Genomic DNA, 20580 nt, shown 5'->3' with positions numbered 1-20580 from the left:
CCTACCCCGTGCAGTGCTCACATCTCTGAGAGCAGCATTTTGTGGTAGTGCTAAGAGAGACCTTGGAGGTCACCCAACATACTGAAAAATCCAACCCAGAGGGAAAGAACTTGCCCAGGGCCACACAGTGAGTCCATTATTAGAAACCAGGTTTCCCCATTCCCATCACAGCCCACCCCACCCCCGGGTGGGCATATGACCTGTTACCACATAAACAATTATGCAAAACCTTAAATGTCCTTCTCAGACATGTCTTTATCCTGTAGGCCATAGGGAGTCAACGGATGTTGTTTAGCAGGCAGTAGACGTTGTCAGGCTGTGTTTTAGGGTAATCATTCTTGCCTGAGTGGGAAGGTTGACCTGAGAAGGAATCTGGCACAAGGAAGCCAGAAGAGAGGCTGCTGCAAATACTTGAGGCCAGTGCTCCCAACCCCATCCCATGCTGAAATCATCATTCTTGTACCCCACAAAGGGGCAAACAGACAAGGCTGCTCACTATAGGAAGGCAGATGGCCTGAGTGTTCTGGGGCCCCAGGCCCTGCCAGGGTCAAGGGCAGAGAGAAATTCTTGTCTTAGCACATTTGTACCCCATTGCAATATCCTGGTTGGAAAGCTCTAGTTTGGGCATAACTTAAGAGAACCACCAGCTTCCTTGGCCTTTCATTCTTTTCCCTTAAGTCTTGGGCTCACAGACCACCCCTTCCTTCCCAGCACCCTCTTCTCATCTCTCGGTTTTCCTTCCCCTGCAGTCCATGGTGCTACTCCTCCACAGCCAGAGGCAGTACATCTTTGAGTTTGACAAGAACGACCGCCTCTCTTCTGTGACCATGCCCAACGTGGCCCGGCAGACGCTGGAGACCATCCGCTCAGTGGGTTACTACAGGAACATCTACCAGCCCCCCGAGGGCAACGCCTCAGTCATCCAGGACTTCACTGAGGACGGGCACCTCCTCCACACCTTCTACCTGGGCACCGGCCGCAGGGTGATATACAAGTATGGCAAGCTGTCCAAGCTAGCCGAGATGCTGTACGACACCACCAAGGTGAGCTTCACCTACGACGAGACTGCCGGCATGCTGAAGACCATCAACCTACAGAACGAGGGCTTCACCTGCACCATCCGCTACCGTCAAATCGGGCCCCTGATCGACCGCCAGATTTTTCGCTTCACCGAGGAAGGCATGGTCAACGCCCGCTTTGACTACAACTATGACAACAGCTTCCGGGTGACCAGCATGCAGGCCGTGATCAATGAGACCCCGCTGCCCATCGACCTCTATCGCTATGACGATGTGTCGGGCAAGACGGAGCAGTTCGGGAAATTTGGTGTCATCTACTATGACATTAACCAGATCATCACCACGGCGGTCATGACCCACACCAAGCACTTTGACGCATACGGCCGGATGAAGGAAGTGCAATACGAGATCTTCCGCTCGCTCATGTACTGGATGACCGTCCAGTATGATAACATGGGGCGAGTCGTTAAGAAGGAGCTGAAGGTGGGACCCTATGCCAACACCACCCGCTACTCCTATGAGTACGACGCCGACGGCCAGCTGCAGACAGTCTCCGTCAATGACAAACCACTCTGGCGATACAGCTATGACCTCAATGGGAATCTGCACTTACTGAGCCCGGGGAACAGTGCACGGCTCACCCCACTACGGTATGACCTCCGTGACCGCATCACCAGGCTGGGTGACGTGCAGTACAAGATGGACGAGGACGGTTTCCTGAGGCAGAGGGGCAGTGATGTCTTTGAGTACAACTCAGCGGGCCTGCTCACCAAGGCCTACAACCGGGGTGGTGGCTGGAGCGTCAGGTACCGTTACGATGGCCTGGGGCGGCGGGTGTCCAGCAAGAGCAGCCAGAGCCACCACCTGCAGTTCTTCTACGCAGACCTGACCAGTCCTACCAAGGTCACCCACCTGTACAACCACTCCAGCTCTGAGATCACATCCCTCTACTACGACCTGCAAGGACACCTCTTTGCCATGGAGCTGAGCGGCGGAGATGAGTTCTACATAGCCTGTGACAACATCGGGACCCCTCTTGCTGTCTTCAGTGGAACGGGCTTAATGATCAAGCAGATCCTGTACACGGCCTACGGGGAGATCTACATGGACACCAACCCCAACTTCCAGATCATCATTGGCTACCACGGTGGCCTCTATGATCCACTCACCAAGCTCGTCCACATGGGCCGGCGAGATTACGACGTGCTGGCTGGTCGCTGGACTAGCCCAGACCACGAGTTGTGGAAGCAGCTTAGTAGCAGCAGTATCATGCCTTTTAATCTCTATATGTTTAAAAACAACAACCCGGTCAGTAACTCTCAGGACGTCAAGTGCTTCATGACAGGTGAGGATCAGGGCCTATTCAGAGGGCAGGAACCACTATCACTCTGGTCATCTGAAAAGACAGCCTTCCTTGAGAAAGCTGGTATGGGGTAATGGGAGATATTGACTTCCTTTTAGAGCAGCACTTTCCAAAGTATTTTTGAAGAAACACCAGTTCAGAGAAATGCTTTGGAAAAACTGGTTTTGGCATCAAATCAATTTGACAGGGCAACTACCGTTCTTAAACTTTCACGATACATTTCAGCTTATGAAAGGCTCTGAGAAGTCCTGTAGTAAAGAGAACTGTTTCATATATTTACCCACTACTTTTCCAACTTATTTGACCATGAAACCCTAATATTTCACTGGATGCGTCCCCTGGAATGTACTTTGAGAGTTTCTGACCCAGAGATCAGGCTGGTTATGAGTCCCCGATAAGTTGAATGAAGGTATGACAAAAAAAAAAAAAAGAAAGAAAGAAAGAAAGAAAGAAAAGAAGGATTCAGTTCTCTTATTTGGGATGAGGTCATGGAAGATTCAGACTTTGGCAACAGACAGAACTAGGTGAAAGATCCATCATTTCTAAGCTATGACAGTCACAAAATTTATTTAACTTCCCCTGAATTCCAGTTTCCTGATCTATAAACTGAAGTTAGAATATCTACCCTGACTCTGGTAAGTTAAATATGCATATTGTAAATCCTAGAGCAACTATTAAAAGATAAAGCAGAGGCACAGCTTATCAGTCAATAGTGGAGATAAAATGAAGACTAAATTAATCATCCAAAGAGGGTAGGAAAAGAGGGAGAAAAAGGAGCAAAGAACAGATGGACAAATAGGAAAAAAAAAAAAAAACTTACCTGATAGGATGGTCGCAGGGGTGAAATGAGATACATTTTATAACCTGCCTAGCACAGTGCCTGGTTCATGTTGGTTCTCTTTCCCTTACCGTCTGATTTTAAAAGTGAAACCAACTTGAGTATAAAATGCCCCATAGGTCACGCATGCCAGAAATGCCTCTAACAGCCTCCTTCCAGCAACAGCCGCTGCCAGGCCAGTCACAGAAGACCTCAGGAGTCAGAGCAGCTCTGGGGATTCAGGTCTGGATAAAACCAGCACCTTTTATAGAACAGAGTTCGTGGTGGACAAAAGTTGGGCATGACCACTTGCAAACGTGGTCATCTCCCCGTCTTTTGTCCTGTGACATAATCCTCCTGCCCCTAGTTTAAGGCAGCTTCCTTCATTCAACAAGGGCCCCCTCTGTGCAGCCACTGTTTTAGGCACTGGGGATAGAAAGATGATCCCCACCCTCCAGGAGTTCACCCCGCAAGAGAGGCCAGACAGACAACTGCTGTCCAGTGTGAGGGGCCCACGGCAGAGGCTTGCGCTGATGGCCGGTGAAACACAGGAGGCACGGCTGGTTCTACCCAGGGAGCAGCTGGCGCGCGAGGTCCGCTTACAAGTGGACATTCGCCAGGTAATGGGAAAAAAGGCGATCCAGATAGAGGGGACCGCACGTACAAAAGTATGGAGAGGGCAATGTGTACAGCCCCACGTGAGTGCCCCTTAGGGACATGGTGGCTTCCTGGCCCCCAAACTGGGGTGGCCCAGTCTGGACCTGTTTCTGCTGACAGAATTAGAGGAGTCTTCTTTCGGGGAAGAATTCCAGGTGGTCATGTCGAGAGCAAGAGTCTCAAGAGTGGGAAGGAAGAGAGGACACAGTGGTGAGCAGGTGCGATGAAAACACCCTTGGGGCCTGTGGACGCACAGGAATAGCTCAACAAGGTTTCACAGCGTTCACCGTACTCGGCTTGCTGCCAGCCCTAGAAAAACTGAAACGACTGAGAGGACATTGCTCTTACATCTGTCTGCATGAAGCACGCCCCCTGCCTCATCTTCCAATGAATTTCCTGTGAGATGCCTTGGCAGGTTACTGTAGCTGAGGAAAAAACCATTTTACTACTAAAAGCCAAGATACTACTAATTCTCACTAAACTTGACCATTTGGCTTCCATGTGGGCTACATGCAGCCTCATTCACATCCAGCAACAACAACGATAAAAAGGCATCTCATCTTTTTTCCAAAAACAGGATAGGGTCTTAAGCCTATAATACTGGAGAGGCTTATGTCACATGACAACCCCTGAACCAACCAGCATGGCTGGGGAGATAGAATGCACTGATTGGCTTAGCCTAGGTCACATGCTTCAATGCTAAGCCCTTAGGTGGAGTCAGCGTCCCTAAAAATACATGGATACCGCAAAAAGAAAGAGAGAGAAGGCAGAATGGGACACTAGGAAGGCAACTTAAAAATGTCCACCACTGATCCATCATATACTTAACCCTCACTTGATGGGGACCACTGACCCCCCCATTTACAAAGACGGAAAGTGAGGGTGAGAGAGGTAAAGTAACCCGCCCAGGAAGAGGTGGCAAGGCTGGGGTTAGAACTCTGCAGTGTCTGACTCCAAAATCCTCATTCTTAGAGATCTGAATTCCCTCTGTTAAGTGCAAAGCTGTATACGTGTGAAAGGGATTATTATTTTTCACCACTGTCCCAGGCAGCCACGCTGAAGTCTGGGACGAACGGATGAGTAAAGAGCTTTTTAACTTGAGGGAAATGTCTACCTCTGATGTCATAGGAAAGAAGAGTAAAATTCCCACCTCTTCAGAAAAGCACAGTAGAAAAAGCAGTGAATAAATCAATTTTCAGCATTTTTCCTAAAGGCATAATGAGAAAGTTTCCCACCTTCCATCACTTGTAATTAAGGCCCAGGCCTCTTTTCAGCCCCCTGGCTTCCTGGGAATTTGCAGTATTCCTGATAGAAGCTTTCCTTTGCAACTACAAATTCAGATGCAAGTTCTCAGCCTCAGGCACAATGGCTTTGTAGGGTTGTTTTTTTTTCCCCCCCGTTCTGTTTGTTTTAATTTCCCAAAGAACCATCTACCAAGATTCAGAGAATCAGAGATACTTAGAAACTCAGTGAGGAAAGGGACTTTGGAGAAAACTGGTCCAAGCACCTCACGCTACAGAAGAGGAAATGGAGTTCCAGGCACATGGAGGCTTGGGTTTGAGGAAACACAGTCAACCTTCTATGAGCCAGGAACCAAGCTGGACACTTTAAAATACATTAAATCCAATCATTTATGTAACAAAACAGAACAGTTCCTGCTCTATGTTGGCTGCCCCAAAGTGGTAACACTATTAGTATCCTTCTCCATGACTTGGTGAAAACCATTTCTCCCATGAATTTGCAGATAAGGAAACTGAACCTCAGAGAGGTTAAGGAAACTGTCTAAGATCACACAGTTTGCAAGTTGGGAGCCAGAGTTTGGACCTGGGTTTTGTCTTGCCTTACCATGTTCTTTCCCTTATATGATCTTTCTAGAAGTAGAATCTGGGTTTCCAAGCTTCCTTTTCTACCACTCCTCCACATCAGAACCTCCAGCCTTCACACCCAAGAGAGGGGCTCTGGAACATCGAAGAAACAAAAACCAAAAAAAAAAAAAAAAAGAAAAAGGCAAACTTGAGGTTCTTGAATGGAAAGGCAATGTGGGATGAAGTTGATGACCCCCGAATGGCACTCCCATCACTGGGATGAACTCAATTCCACCAATGCCTGGGCCCTAAGAACCTCCCTGACCAGGGATCTGTCTGCTTTGGAAAAAGCCTAAAGCAGGCCTGAATGCCCACCACCCAGAGTTGCTGGCTCAGACACTTAATTCCAAATCCTGCCTTCTCCTGACTTTGCATTTGAGTCTCTAGTCAACAACTGCTTTGGCATCTTCAGCTGCCCCTTCGCAAGGAAGGCTGAGCCATGCGGGGACACGGGCTGTCTGTCTGTCTCCTGTAGACCCCAAATCACCTCCCACCTGCCATCCCAGGCTCTTCCTTCTCCAGCCGCCATTGTCCTTTCTGGTTCTCTCTCTGCCTTGCTGAACTGCTGTCCGGTTACCCGAACGCTCCCAATACTCACCTCCCCTCTCCAGGCCTTGCCTTATACAATGGCCTATGCGTTCATCTCCATCAAAGCCTGACAAAATTTGCACAGCTTTCACTGCCTGGCTTCAAGGCAACCTTCTTCATGAAGACTTGTCAGTCTGTGGAACTGAAAGACTTCTGCCCTCCTCTAGGTGTTTTTCCTGTGTCAAGGTTATCCGTGTCCATGTCTCAGCTCCCCTTCAGGGTCCTGTGTGTGCAAGCTGAGGATCTGTGACACCAGAGCTGGGCACATAAAAGACACTCGGCAACGGAGGGCCAAGTAACTGATGACACACTTTCCACCCTCTTTCTTTTCCTGAAGTCTTGGCTTCCTGATTCCACTCTTCAGTGAGCCGGTTGCTCATGACAACATCCCACCTTTCCCTCTACCTAGTATTTTATAATTAGTAACCCCCCAGGAATATCATAAAAACCAGTAAACCCAATGCCTATGGGGCTAGATCCTCAAGCCCAATATAAAGACTGGAAAATGAAGGCACAGGGAGCTTAAGTGACTTTCTTAGGCTCCCAGAGTAAATAAAGGCAGGATCAAGGGGGAAAAAACTCTTCCATCTTTGGTCAGGCCACCTCCATGCCCAATGCACTTTAGCCCTGCGGCTCTAATCTCTTCAAAAAGGAGAAAGGAGGGAGAGTTTGCTTCTTCAGTGAATTTTCTCTTTGAAAGTCATTCATTAAAAACCTTTCCTTTGGGGCTTCCCTGGTGGCGCCGTGGTTGGGAGTCCGCCGACCGATGCAGGAGACACGGGTTCGTGCCCCGGTCTGGGAAGATACCACATGCCGCGGAGCGGCTGGGCCCGTGAGCCATGGCCGCTGAGCCTGCGCATCCGGAGCCTGTGCTCCGCAACGGGAGAGGCCACAGCAGTGAGAGGCCCGTGTACCGCAAAAAAAAAATCTTTCCTTTGGGGTTGGTTGTTGTCTGTGTCTCCTGTTGGTGTTGCGGCTGGACGTGGAGGAGTGTTCATCCATCGACAGCTGCCCCTGGCTACGAAGCTGAAGGTCCTCGGGGTAGAGTGACAGTAGTAAGAGGAGTCTGGAAACCTAGGTTCTACTTTGGTGACATCTCTCTCAGATACATCCCTAGGAGGGGACACTGGGTCCCAAGAGCATGTTCATCTCTCATGCCGTGAAACAGTTTCCACCATGCTTGTTGACTCTCTCCCCAGCAGCTCTCTGTGTCCTCACCCCGCCCCACTGCAGCCTAACTCTAGGCTGCTTTCTTGGGATGTGTCACTCTGAGGTCCACTGACTCCGTGGGGCTGTTTCTGCTTCTCTCCCACCCAGATGTCAACAGCTGGCTCCTCACCTTCGGATTCCAGCTTCACAACGTGATTCCCGGCTATGCCAAGCCAGACATGGATGCCATGGAACCATCCTACGAGCTCATCCACACACAGATGAAGACTCAGGAGTGGGACAACAGCAAGGTAATTCACACACATGGCTGCCCACCCCTCAAGCCGTCCAGACATTACAGGAATGGGTCCCACCAGCTTTTCAGGAACGCCTAGGCCAGTGATAGAAACCAATGTGGTACGTCCACTGTGCCTGCCAGAAACAGTTCAGCAAATACTTAGTAACCCTGCCACTGGCAGGTCACTGTGGACCCAGCTGTAACAGCACGTAGGCCCTCACAAGCCAAATTAAGGAGTTTTGTACGTTACACTGAGTTTGGAGTTCCACACAAAAAAATGAGCCTTTGTCCCAACCCAGTACAAAAGTACAAAGAGGGCAGGTGTGTTCGAAATACAAATGTGACATTTTCTGAGCACCTCAGCGCACCTGGCCTATTCTACATAAATTAACACACAAATATCCCTTGGTATCGTTGTTCTCATTTTACAGATTTCATGCTTGAGGCTTTCGAATGCCACACAGCAAGGATGAAGTAGAGCAGGATTCAAACCCAGATCTGTCTGTAGGTGCTCAAAAAAATGTTACTTTCCCCTGTCTTCCATTTATGACCCAATTTCAAAGACTCATAGAATTTTATGGCTATAAAGATCCTTCAAAACAGTTTCATTCCACCCTCTCACTTCAGACATCCATTTGCTCATTTCTTCTCACTGCCCCCCTCTTTCATAAGATCTGTGCTGGGAGCTGGCTCTTCCAGGCCCCAGGCCCCAGGAGCCCAGTGAAGGCAGGAAAGAATCAGGCAGAGACCAGGCCTTCCAGGGGATCCCTGACCAGGGGGACAAGAGACTGAGGAGGAAATCAGAGTTGCCAGATGGCATACTGCTGGCGATCAGAAACTTACACATCCACATTTCTTACTCCAGTCGGATTCCATCAGGCCTCAGCCTAGCTGTTTCCTTCCCCTGACCTCTGGAGAACGTGATTCAGCCTCTCTGTGCTCCGGTGGCACCTATAGCTTCCTCTTGCTAAGCACTCACAACGCTATATTTTCATTCCTGTTTTCTTCCCTGTATCTCCACTAGACCCTAAGCCCCAAGAGGGCAAGTACTGGGTCTTATTTGGTACCCAGCATACCACCTCAGACATAGTAGGTGCATGGGAGACTTTTGTTGAATGAACAAATGGTTGAAAGAAGTAAACAACCCCGTGAGTTCGGCCTTTTTCCCCATTTTACAGATAAGACCAGAGTTGAGAGAAACTTGTCCAAGGTGAGCTGGAAAGGTGATGAGAACCCAAGTCTGTCTGGTCACGAAGCCCATCCTCTCTCTGCAGCCCTAGCCACACCCCCTGCCCCTCTCCAATCCCCGCCATCCATCCCTCCAGGTACTGCCCAGCTGCCCACAGCGCTGACTGTTTTCCCAGGGCCGCTTCCAGCCACTCAGCTGCACCCCCTACCTCCAGACTCCCTTCTCCACGCCCTCCCAGAGCCACAGTCTCTGACGGTTTGCCAGCCTTGCCTGTCAGTGAATTATTGATTTCTGCCCTTGGCAAGCATTGGAGATCTTTGTTGTTTAGCACTCCAGCTTCCGTGAAACTCTAGGAAATAATTGTTCACAGACAGGGTTCTATTAATTATAAAGAGGACTGAATTTCAGTGAGAAACCGCTGGGCCTTTTTCTAAAGCCATTTCTCTAAGTTGCTGATAAGGCCCTGGGGCCTGCCTGAACGTGGCTTCCAACCTGTCCCGCAAAGCAGCCAAGAGCGGGGGCACTTGAGGAGCCCCCAGGAAGCACTGTGGGGACAGAGGCCCTCCTTGAAAATCATTTCTAAACATGGCAGAGAGCAACACAGCAGGCTAAGAGGGTTTATGTAAGTCACTACTTTTCATCGTACTAAGCCTTCTTGTCAAGAGTGCATTCCTCGCCATTCCTGCATCTAACATCATCCCCTCATCCTCCAAGTCCCAACTCCAGCGTGAGCCTGTCCTTGAACCCCATCTCCTTCACCTTGCTTCTCCGCCTCCAGGCTGAGACACCCTGAGCCGTGATCGCTCCTCCCGACTCCAGCAGCCCTTGAACTGAGCCTCTAGGATCAGACAGACCAGGGTTTGAATGTTGGTTTGAATACTTACTAGTCTGTATGACTGCGGGCCAGTTACAACCTCTTTGAGCCTTAGCTTCCTTAGGTGTAAAACCAGAGCAATAACAGTCCCTGCTGTATAAAGTTATTGTGAAGATCCAGCGAGATAATGCGTGTGAACTATTCGGCTCAAAGGCCACGACATGTTGGCTACAGCTGTTCCTGTCGCTCCTCTTAGACCACCGCTCATCACCTTTGATTGTAGCTATTTGTTGCCACATCTGTCTTTCCCCACTAAACGGGGAGTTCCTCAAGGGCAGGGACGATGTCTGATTCGTTGTTGTATCTTCCGTGCCGAGAAGGGGATTGGGCACAGAGTAGATGCTCCCTGAACAGCTTCTGAATGGGAGGAAGGGTGAATAGATGGATGAAGGGAGGGCTGGGTGTCCTAGTGGTCAGCCGTAGAGCTAGATGCTACAGGTTAATACATTTGTATAGGTTTGACTTTTAGTCACGTAAGCTGGTTCTCCAGGCCGTTGGAGGTTTTTCCCCATTTATCTCACTCTCTCTCTCTCCCCCCACCATCAGTCTGTTCTCGGGGTACAGTGTGAAGTGCAGAAGCAGCTCAAGGCCTTCGTCACCCTGGAACGTTTCGATCAGCTCTACGGCTCCACAATCACCAGCTGCCAGCAGGCCCCAGAGACAAAGAAGTTTGCATCCAGTGGCTCAGTCTTTGGCAAAGGGGTCAAGTTCGCCTTGAAGGATGGCCGAGTGACCACAGACATCATCAGCGTGGCCAACGAGGACGGGCGGAGGGTTGCTGCCATCTTGAACAACGCCCACTACCTAGAGAACATGCACTTCACCATTGACGGAGTGGACACCCACTACTTCGTGAAAGCAGGACCTTCGGAAGGCGACCTGGCCATCCTGGGCCTCAGCGGGGGGCGGCGAACCCTGGAGAACGGGGTCAACGTCACCGTGTCCCAGATCAACACGGTGCTCAGTGGCAGGACTAGACGGTACACAGACATCCAGCTCCAGTACGGGGCACTGTGCTTGAACACTCGCTACGGGACCACACCGGATGAGGAGAAGGCACGGGTGCTGGAGCTGGCCCGGCAGAGAGCCGTGCGCCAGGCCTGGGCCCGCGAGCAGCAGCGACTCCGGGAAGGGGAGGAAGGCCTGCGGGCCTGGACAGAGGGCGAGAAGCAGCAGGCGCTGAGCACGGGGCGGGTTCAAGGCTACGACGGCTTCTTCGTGATCTCGGTCGAGCAGTACCCGGAACTGTCAGACAGCGCCAGCAACATCCACTTCATGAGACAGAGTGAGATGGGCCGGAGGTGACAGAGAGGACCGTGGCCGGGACTTCTTGCCAAAGACAGCTACTCTTTCGTGGCCGCATCCCTGACTGTGTTGTACTTAAAAAAAAAAAAAAAGAATCCTTTTTTTAACAAGTGCAGAAAGCAAGCGAACAAAAAAGATACTGGTTGCAGTGCAATTCATGCAACATCCTTTTTTTTTTTAAAAAAAAAAAAAAGAATCCTTTTTTTAACAAGAGCAGAAAGCAAGCGAACAAAAAAGATACTGGTTGCAGTGCAATTCATGCAACATCCTTTTTTTTTTTAAGAAAAGAAAAACACAAATTTGGCCTTCACACCTTTTTTTGCAAAGAACGGAAGGTATTTTTTTTCCATAGTGTGATCACAATGAAAACTTTCTTGTCTTTTGTTCCCTTTTCCTTGAGGAGTTTTCCTTGTTGTTTGGGGTACATTTCTCCTCACTGAGATGCATCTCCTGGGGTGTGTCCTTGTCTGTCCCCGGGTACCCAGTGTGATGTGAGACACAAGTGTCTGTGCTAACGTGTCCCATGTGCAACTTTCTCTTCCATGGGGGTCGGGCAGGAGGGAAGGGTGCAGTGGAGAGTAATGGGCCGGTAGCAAATTTCCAAGGGGGCCTGGAAGGAGGGTCCGCAGGACCTGAGGATCTTTGGCTAAGCTCCCGCAGACAAGTGGTGGCTTTTTTACTCACTGTGTTCCATGCCTCCAGAGGACCATGGATGGTTCCATCTTCTCTGGGGGATTTCATGATCTCACAGCACCTTTTTCAAGCAGCCCCAAACTCCTGTCCAAGCTTTATATTTTGATGCGAAATGAAACCCCCCAACCCCTTTTGCAAATCTTGTGTAGTTGTCAGTGCCACCTCCATGCTGGGATGGAGAAAGTGTCTCCCAGGTCCTTTCCCCAGTCTGGTGACAGCATCCTGGGGCTTAGAGCCCAAGCCTCCCCAAGAGGCAGAGGCATCCAGGGGATCTGTGGTTGGTTGGTCCTCCCATGATGTTCCTTATTCATCTCTTTCTCTCTCCCGAAGTCAGACGTGAGAAGCAGCACCGCACAGCAAGCCCTCAGTGTGGGCACCACGTCCAGAAGGGAAGGTCACCCACGGCAAAAGAACGGCAGTGGTGGCGAGGGTACCAGCCCGCCTTCCTAGGTGAAGCCCTCTCCCCATGACTTTGGGTATCTTCCCTCCACTGCTCAGCTGCCACTACTGAGAAATAGGAGTGTGGAGAGAGGTGCTTGGTGGCCTTTGATCGTGGAAAGAGGCTTAAGAGAAAGTCAGCCAGAGAGAGGAAAGCATGAGTCAAGCATCCTTCTAACAAGCTCCTGAAGGCTCCCCTGCCTCTCGTGTATTGGGCTAATTGCAGAGCTGGGATGCAGCTGGATAGGCTTTCAGGAAATTCCTTCTGTGAAGTTCTTCTAAAACAGCTTCCCCTCTAGAGGAGCCCAACTGGGGTTTTAAAGCAAGATTAAGGAGAAAGGAGGAAAGAGATAATTTGGTGTGGCCTGGCAGCATCAAACTACCCCACCAGGATGGGGGGCGGTTCCTGAGGCTGGTGCCTATGGATCCAGAAGACCGGGCTGCAGTTGTCCCTGTGAAGACCTACGCCTGTGGTCATCGGGCAGAAGTTTAAGTCCTTTCGGGAGTGAGTACATCCCACACCTGGAGGGCATGCCCAGGGAGAGGCAGCCGCCAGTGGGCCGGGGGAAGCACTGAGAGTAGGGGAGAGCTAGGAGCTCCTTTCTCCTGTTTTATCTGCCTAATTACCACTGTCATTACCTCTCACAGGAGGCTCTGGGAGACCAGGAGGGGAAACCAAATGCTTCCTTTTAAGCTGGGCTTCTTAGAAAGTGGGACTTTTATGGGTTACATTTTACATTGAGTGTGGAAAATGAATTCTGAGTCTGAGCTCCTTCCCGTGGAAACCTTGTTGGACTGACAAGCTCATGGCACCTTTATAGCCTTACTCACAGAGTCTTCAGAATATTCCATGAGTTAATGAAACCAAAAAGGTCTCTTGCTGCATGAGAATCGGAGCAGCACGGAGGTCGGGGTCTGCCTAGCAGAGGGAGGCACCCAGAGCTTCTCGGGAGAGGAGGTTTTGCCTTACGTCATCCCACTGGGATGAGAGGATGTGTTTCGCTAAGTGCTCTTCCTGTTTCCAAAAAAAGTGACACTGCTGCTACAGTGTCTTGGACTATTTGCCCACTCCTCCCAGAGCTCCGCTGAGTCAGATGCAGTGCTCCCGGGCCCACTGTGCAAGGCGGGAGCTGGTGGCGGGTCCCATCCGGCAGGATCGTTCTTGGACGGGATGGAAAATAGTTTGGCCTGAAGAACACAAGTGTTTTTTTGTTTTTAAACCAAAATAGACTTATGCCTCTCAAATGTACTCTTGATACAAGGAGCCCTTGAGCAATGGGACCCTGCCCCTTGACCTAGATGATCAGTTCCATGCTGGCTTCCTGACATCAGCCAAGACCTGCTGGGGACATCGACTTGGAGGTCAGAGACAGCATGAGGGCCGAATGAACCATCTCCCCACACCTCCCCAACCCTCTGACTCTCCACCCCTCACCCCCACCAAAGTAATAGCGTGGACTCTTAAAGATCAAAATCACAGAGAATAACTGAGCATTCCTTTCCTTTAAACGAATGATGTTATATTTTTTCTGGGCTACATACCACCAAGGAGGCATAGCTTCTGTATGGGGAGAAGATGATGCATCCCCAGGCTTTAGAGAGGACCTCAGGAGTGGGGCCGGCAGCATCAAGCACCTCAGTTTCACACTGGTGCTGTTGCTGTTGGAGGTGGTGCTGTTGCTGTTGGAGGTGGTGCTTCTGGCCTCGGCCCTTCTGAGTTGGTTTCCATTTGGGCTGGCAGGTGACTCACTGCCTGCACTCTCCGTCTGTCCTCCTGCTGAGACCAGCAGTGCCAATCGCACCACAAGAGTGAGTCTGAAGGCATAAGCTGGAGTTCCCTGTGCCTGCTCAGAGGCCTCCAGGCAGCAAATCCCATCCTTGACGGCACCTGCCCTTTTGGCATTAACCAACCAAAACGTGTGCGTTAGAATTACCAGCCCTCCCTCACTGGCCCAGGTTCATTATTCTGCAGGATGTCAGCTTCTGACCCTAGAAAAAGGTTTATTTTGGAAGAGCTCCTGCCTTCTCCCGTATCCTCCGCGGCTGCCATCACCTCCTCATCCACAGCCCCTCTGTCATCACCTTAAATAGGACTTCAGTCATTCCCCAACTTTGCTTTTTATAGGATGAGATTTCCTTTTTATCCACCCTCCAGGCAGACGTCACTGGAGGGCAGAGCTATGACAACGGGAGGAAGGGAAAGGAACTCCACGGTCAATTACCCCTGATGCTTGTCTCTTAGAACTGTGGCTGAGAATTAACCCAAGGAACAGACTAGTGCCTGATTTCTACCTAGGGATGGAGGATTTGAAACAATTGCTAAGAAACTGACCAGAGGTTGAAAATGGCCAGAAGGCGTGATTTTAAAGAATGAGGTGGGGCTGGGAGCAGAAGGTGATGTAGGCAAGGAAGGGGAATAAAACTGGGCAGTGTTTTTATAGGCACCTAACAAGGAATCAGATTTGTTTAAAAACAAGAAAAAGAGAATAAAGGACCTTTTTAGCTGTGACTTTTAAGTACCGCCTTATAGGTGGCGGGGGGGTTTCCAATATGCAAAGATGAGATTTCCATGTGAAATCTTAGAATAGTTTCACATCTGCAGCCTGGTATTTGCAGTCGCCACGAGGTGAGGACCGTGAGGCTGAGCTTGGTGCCCAAGAGGAAGGAGTCTGCCGGGCCTCAGTGGGGTCTCGGGTTTGGGGGTTTGTTCCCCTGGTGCTTGAAGTCGAATCTATCCTCCATTCCTCACAGCAGCCACGAAGCCCCGGCCGTGGCTTCTGGTCCTGAGCTGGGGCCTGCCTCCTGAGGGGTCTTGGAAAGCACCCAGTCTCTTTTTTCCCTTGGGATCCTCATTGGGATTAAAAGCCCTTTATTTAAGGTTCAGAATTCCCAGGTAGTTTATACACTTGTCTGTATTTTACTGGACAGGAGGGCATTAAAGAAAGAACTCTGTAGTTCAAGGCCCTTTCATTTTACCTTCAAATAACAGCAAACTCCTTTTAAAGACTCATTGCTCAGGTGATAGAAACTTTCTCCTCTCCAACCTTTCCATTCTCAGAAACCAGCCTTGGGTACGTGACCGCCCCAGAAAGCAGGCCGATGTTGGGTTTCTTACCCCCTCTGGAATGCCAAAGGCATGATACTGGGCGACCTCCTGGTCCCGAAGAAAATGTGTTTGATTCTGAGGGCAAACTGCCAACGGAGAACCAACTTTCGGGCAGGCTCAGCTATCCTGGCAGGAGCTGAGTCACAGATGTTTGCTGGTGCCTGGTAGCCCTAGATTCACCCAACACCAGAATCCCACTTTTCTAAACCTGCCTGTTGTTCTTGAAGACTTCTGAACCCACGGCTTCAGCAAAAGGACTCTCTCAAGCTGCCTCTGGACGACCAACACTGGAGACTCTGGCCTTACCATGTGGAAATAGTTTTCCTGAAGTCTGGAACTAATTTTGAGAAGTTTTTTTCTCAACATTTTTGTGTTTCTAACACTGTATTCTTGACTGTGTAAATACAACAAGGCTGTAAATAAATGCAGATGTAGGTACCTTCTAGAAAAGAAGAAAAAGGCATAAAAACAAAACTAGAAGTGATCCCGTGTAGCCTTCGTTGACAAATAAAAGAATATTTTGTGTTTAAAGCTGTCTGGTGGCCTTTCTTTGGAGTAGTGATTGCTTGAGCCGGTCCTCTGAGTTTGCGCTACTAGAAGCTCCTGTTCTCAGGAGGACCTCCAAAGCTCTGGTGCTTGGCCCCAAAGTCCCTCTTAAGCCCTCCAGGTGACAGCTGTCATGGAGAGGCATTTCCAAAGGACACAAAGACCCTGGGGCTTAACCTCACGAATGTCAAAGCACCTCTGACATCAGCTATGCCACACTGCTCCCCCGGGCCACATTGCAGCTGCTGTCCTTACTGGCCTCAGGGACAGACTCCAAGGGGTGGGACAGCTCGACACTGCCCTAAGAGCCTGTGCTCTGCCACTGGGCACAGAATTGTCCACTACGTCACACGTCACTGCATTCCACATGGGGTGTCACTGGTTGCGCTTTCAAAAATAACGCATATTCATCATACAAATTATTATAACCACATAATACAACTTGGAAAAAAAGGAAGAAAATTCCTTTAGCATTGTTTTTGTTTTTTTGTTTTTGTTTTTTGCTCTGTGTGTTCTTAACCTAAGGTAATTGAAAAAAAATCTAAGGTAGTCGCAGCATACAGGTAATTTTTCAGCCTGCTTTTCTCACATAATCTCACATTTAACCTCATGTCTAGAAGCCAGGGATAACAGCTGGTCACTTAGGAAAGTACATTTGCTAAGCCCACCTCCCTCGTGTGAACGGCAAACCTTATGAAAATGCAAATAATTGAGGACAGGAATGAGAACAGAAGGTTCATTGCTTCCCATTAGCCTCAGGTCTGGCCCATCACCAGGCCCTGAGGGAAGGAGCTTCACGCTTCGGCTCTATTCCTTCCACCCGCGCAACTATGGGCTGTCCAGGCACCGCTACCCAAGCTGTTATACTTTTGTAGTGCCAGGGATGGAGGCACCTGCAGTGGTTAAAAAAAAAAAAAAAAAAAAATTTTGGGGGGGAAAAAATTGGCTTTTTAACCAACTAGACTGCTCAGATATTGAAAAGAAACTAAATCAAAGAAATAGCCGTGCATGTGTGAACAGTCTTACTTCTCCTACAATCTGAAATGTAAGGAAATAGTAATTAGGATAAAGATTGGGAGGGTTAAAAAAAAAAAAAAAAAAAAATTTTGGGGGTGCAAAACTTGGCTCTAGCACTTAACTGTGTGATCTTAGACAATTTAAATTCTAAGCCTCAATCTTCTATCTATAATGAGGGTATGATGGCACATACCATACCTTCCTGGTTACTGCTCAGATCACCTTAAAGGGGCAGGCGTATAATGTGGCATGCTGCTCTCTGAACAACAGGACTTGGCCCAGTGTAACTTTTCCCCCTCACACCTCCCTTCCAAAGTCTGGTACTCTTCCCACTACACCAGTGGTTCTCAAACTTTGGCCTGTACCAGACTCACCTGGAGTGTTTGTCAAACCACAGATCGTTGGCCCCGCCCCCGGAATTTCTGAAATCAGTGGGTCTGAGATGGGGCCCCATAATGTGCATTTCAAACATATTCCCAGGTGATGCTGATGCCTCTTCACGCTTTGAGAACCATTGCCAACGACACTGTCTTTTACACAACGGAGCGAATAAGCTACTCAGCATGGCCCCTCAGATGCCCTTGGTCAAGGATACCTACCATTTCCAGCCAGCAGAGCCAGTGTATCGGTCATGCTCTGCTGCGCCCTCTCCCACTTCTGCACTACAGTCAGCCGCGTGGGAACGTCCCCCACCCCAAGATACCTTTCACACCTTGTGGGCCTTTGCACTCAGCGCTTCTTCAAGCCCGGTGGAAGTGTTCTCCGAAGCCCTCAGGCAGCCCTTTCCCTCTCCACAGGCACTCACCGCACACTGCCACGAGCCAGGCACTTTCAAGACTGAACTGACTTGGGCGTGAGCATCTCGAGCCCAACCCGATCTGTGTCTATCTAATCCTCTGCGCGTCCCCAGGGCCCAAAGCAGGTACCCAGCTGTGGGTCACCCTAAGCTCAGCTTGGTCTTTGCTGCAGGGGTCCACTCTCTCTGGTGTATTTGAGAAAAAGGGGGATGGTTGCCTATCCCCTTCTCAATGGAGGCCGCCTCGCCTCCCGAACCGGGTGCTGCGCTCCCTCCCGGGCTCTCCTGGAAAGACTGCGTGCTGCGGGCGCGCGGGCCTCGCGAGAAGAGGGGGCGGGAGCGAGGCAGGTCTCCTCCCCTACGTTCCGGGCTCGCCACGTTCTGTAACCCCGCCCTCGAGGTTGCACGGGAGATTCTTCAGAATGCGTTGGAGGCGGTGGAGAAAACTACCAGACGCCAGGAAGGAGACTTTACGGTGAGTACTATTAGGCCTTTTCTCCCGTATCCAGCGGAGAAGGGTGTAACCTCTTACAGGGCGTTCCTCGTGGTCGCATCCACCCTGCCCTTGTTTCCAGTTCTCATGCCGGCGTTTCTGTGGGCGTCTCTCCCTTCAGCCCCACGCTGGAAATCTGGTTCCATGCCTTGGAAAGCTCCACTGCTACTGGAGTGCCCAGCCCTGCCTGCATCAGGCTATCCAGCGTTAATCTCTCAAGTCTGACTCCATCAGTCTGGAATGGCTCCATGGTAGGCTCTAGCCACCATTACCTGGTCAGGCCTCTTTCAGGGTCGCAGCGCAGTAGGAGTTGCAGTTACATTTTTGTATCCTTTCAGAATCCAAAGCGTATTTGTGGAGACACACAGACCTTGCAGGTGAAACCGCACAACTCACGTTGGGACTTGAACCCACCAGCGAGGACTCAAGCTAAGACTGGGCCTTGAACCCACTGTCTTTTAATTGAGTTCACACACCTGGTCTGAGGATTTAATGAAGGTCAGGTTCTTTATATCTCCTCTCCGAAAGAATTTAGTGAGAGACAAAGTGATAGGTAAGAAGTGGACTTATTTAGAGAGATACACATTCCATAGACAGAATGCAATCTGTCTTGAAAGGTGAGAGCTTCCCCAGGGCATGCGTCTTCTCGGAAAGTGAGAGCGGCCATGGGAGAAACACACTTTGCAGACAAGAGTGTGGGCCATCTCAGAAGGTGAGAGGCCTCAAAATATGGGGTGGTTAGTTTTTATGGGCTGGATAATTTCAAAGGCTAATGAGTGGGCAGATTATTCCAACTATCAATATTTTGGAGAAGGGACGGAGATTTCCAGGAATTGGGCCACCACCCACTTTTTGGCCTTTTATGGTCAGCCTTGGAACTGTTATGGAGCCTGTGGGTGGGTCGTTTACAATATGCTAATATATTACAATGAGCATATTATGAGGCTCAAGGTCTACTGGGAGTCGAATCTTCCGCCATCTTGGACCTAGTTGGTTCTAACCAGTTTTTGTCATATCCTCAACGACCGTGTCATTCTTTTCAAGGTTGTGCCCTGCCTCCTTCCCTCCTGTTTCACAAACACTAACATTAGTTCTTAGGGGCAATAGAGTCTTAAACCCATGGGGAAGAATGGAAGCATTTTCCTCCTGCCCTGTAATCTGCAAGCCCACTTCTGCCTTTAAGAAGTCAGCACCCTGGGACTTCCCTGGTGGTCCAGTGGCTAAGACTCTGCGCTCCCAATGCAGGGGGCCTGGGTTCCATCCCTGGTCGGGGAACTAGATCCCACATGCCTCAGTGAAGATCACATGGCCACAAAAGTCCTGCATGCCGGGGCTTCCCCGGTGGCGCAGTGGTTGAGAGTCCGCCTGCCGATGCAGGAGACACGGGTTCGTGCCCCGGTCCGGGAAGATCCCACATGCCGCGGATGAAGATCCTGCATGCCACAATTAAGATCGTGCGCAGCCAAATAAATAAATATTAAAAAAAAAAAAAAAGTCAGCACCTGACATTGTATGCAGAGTATTTGGGCCCTGGCTTTGTCATCCCTTCCCCTACCTTCAAAATATAACCACTCTACACTCCTAGGACTGAGTTCTTAAGGTAAAAATCTCTTCCCCAGTCTGTGAGATGGGAACAGAGGAAATGGAATCATTCTTTCAGATACAGATATTTATTATAAGGTGCGTGGTTGGATGGATGGAAAGATAAAGGATGATTAAATAAATGAATGCCACGGCAGGCTCTTGAGGAGGCCTAGAGAAGAAACTGCAGTCAATCAGCAAACATTTAATGAGCACTTCATGTACATGTTGACTGAAAAGCACAACATAAAAATTGAGTTATGGGTTTTTTTTTTTTATTTTATTTATTTTTGGCTGCATTGGGTCTTCGTTGCTGCACGTGGGCTTTCTCTAGTTGTAGTGAGTGGGGGCTACTCTTCGTTGCGGTGCGCAGGCTTCTCATTGCGGTGGCTTCTCTCGCTGCAGAGCATGGGCTCCAGGTGCGTGGGCCTCAGCAATTGTGGCTCGCGGGCTCCAGAGCACAGGCTCATCAGCTGTGGAGCACGGGGCTTAGCTGCTCCGCGGCAAGTGGGATCCTCCCGGACCGGGGCTCAAACCCACGTCCCCAGGATTGGCAGGCGGATTCCTAACCACTGCGCCACCAGGGAAGTCCTGAGAGTTATGTTTTATTCGGCGGACAAAACTGAGGACTTAAGCCTGGGACACAGCATCTCAGATACTCTGACGGACTGCTCCAAAGAGGCAAGTGGGGAACCAGCCTACGTAGGAGTTTTTGCAACAAAGACCAGGTAGTCGGAACATCACAAGATTACTGTGAATTAAAGAAAACTAGATGTAGCAAGTTGA

The 20580-nt window shown here is 49.9% G+C and overlaps 1 protein-coding gene across 1 annotated transcript in view; it reads left to right on the top strand.

Annotated features, from left to right (window-relative positions):
• TENM4 (teneurin transmembrane protein 4) overlaps nt 1–11244 on the top strand; it is a 383303-nt gene extending 372059 nt beyond the window's left edge. Inside the window, exons 28-30 of the mRNA XM_024749719.1 lie at nt 750–2364; nt 7627–7769; nt 10366–11244. Of these exons, the coding sequence (XP_024605487.1) occupies nt 750–2364; nt 7627–7769; nt 10366–11124 (2517 nt within the window). The 3' untranslated portion in view covers nt 11125–11244. The remainder of the gene's footprint in view (nt 1–749; nt 2365–7626; nt 7770–10365) is intronic.
• Nucleotides 11245–20580: the final 9336 nt, after the last annotated feature.

Source organism: Neophocaena asiaeorientalis, unplaced genomic scaffold, assembly GCF_003031525.2.
Source record: "Neophocaena asiaeorientalis asiaeorientalis breed wild unplaced genomic scaffold, Neophocaena_asiaeorientalis_V1.1 scaffold363, whole genome shotgun sequence".
In the NCBI taxonomy this organism is placed as follows: domain Eukaryota; kingdom Metazoa; phylum Chordata; class Mammalia; order Artiodactyla; family Phocoenidae; genus Neophocaena; species Neophocaena asiaeorientalis.
This window is presented reverse-complemented; position numbering and strand designations above follow the sequence as displayed.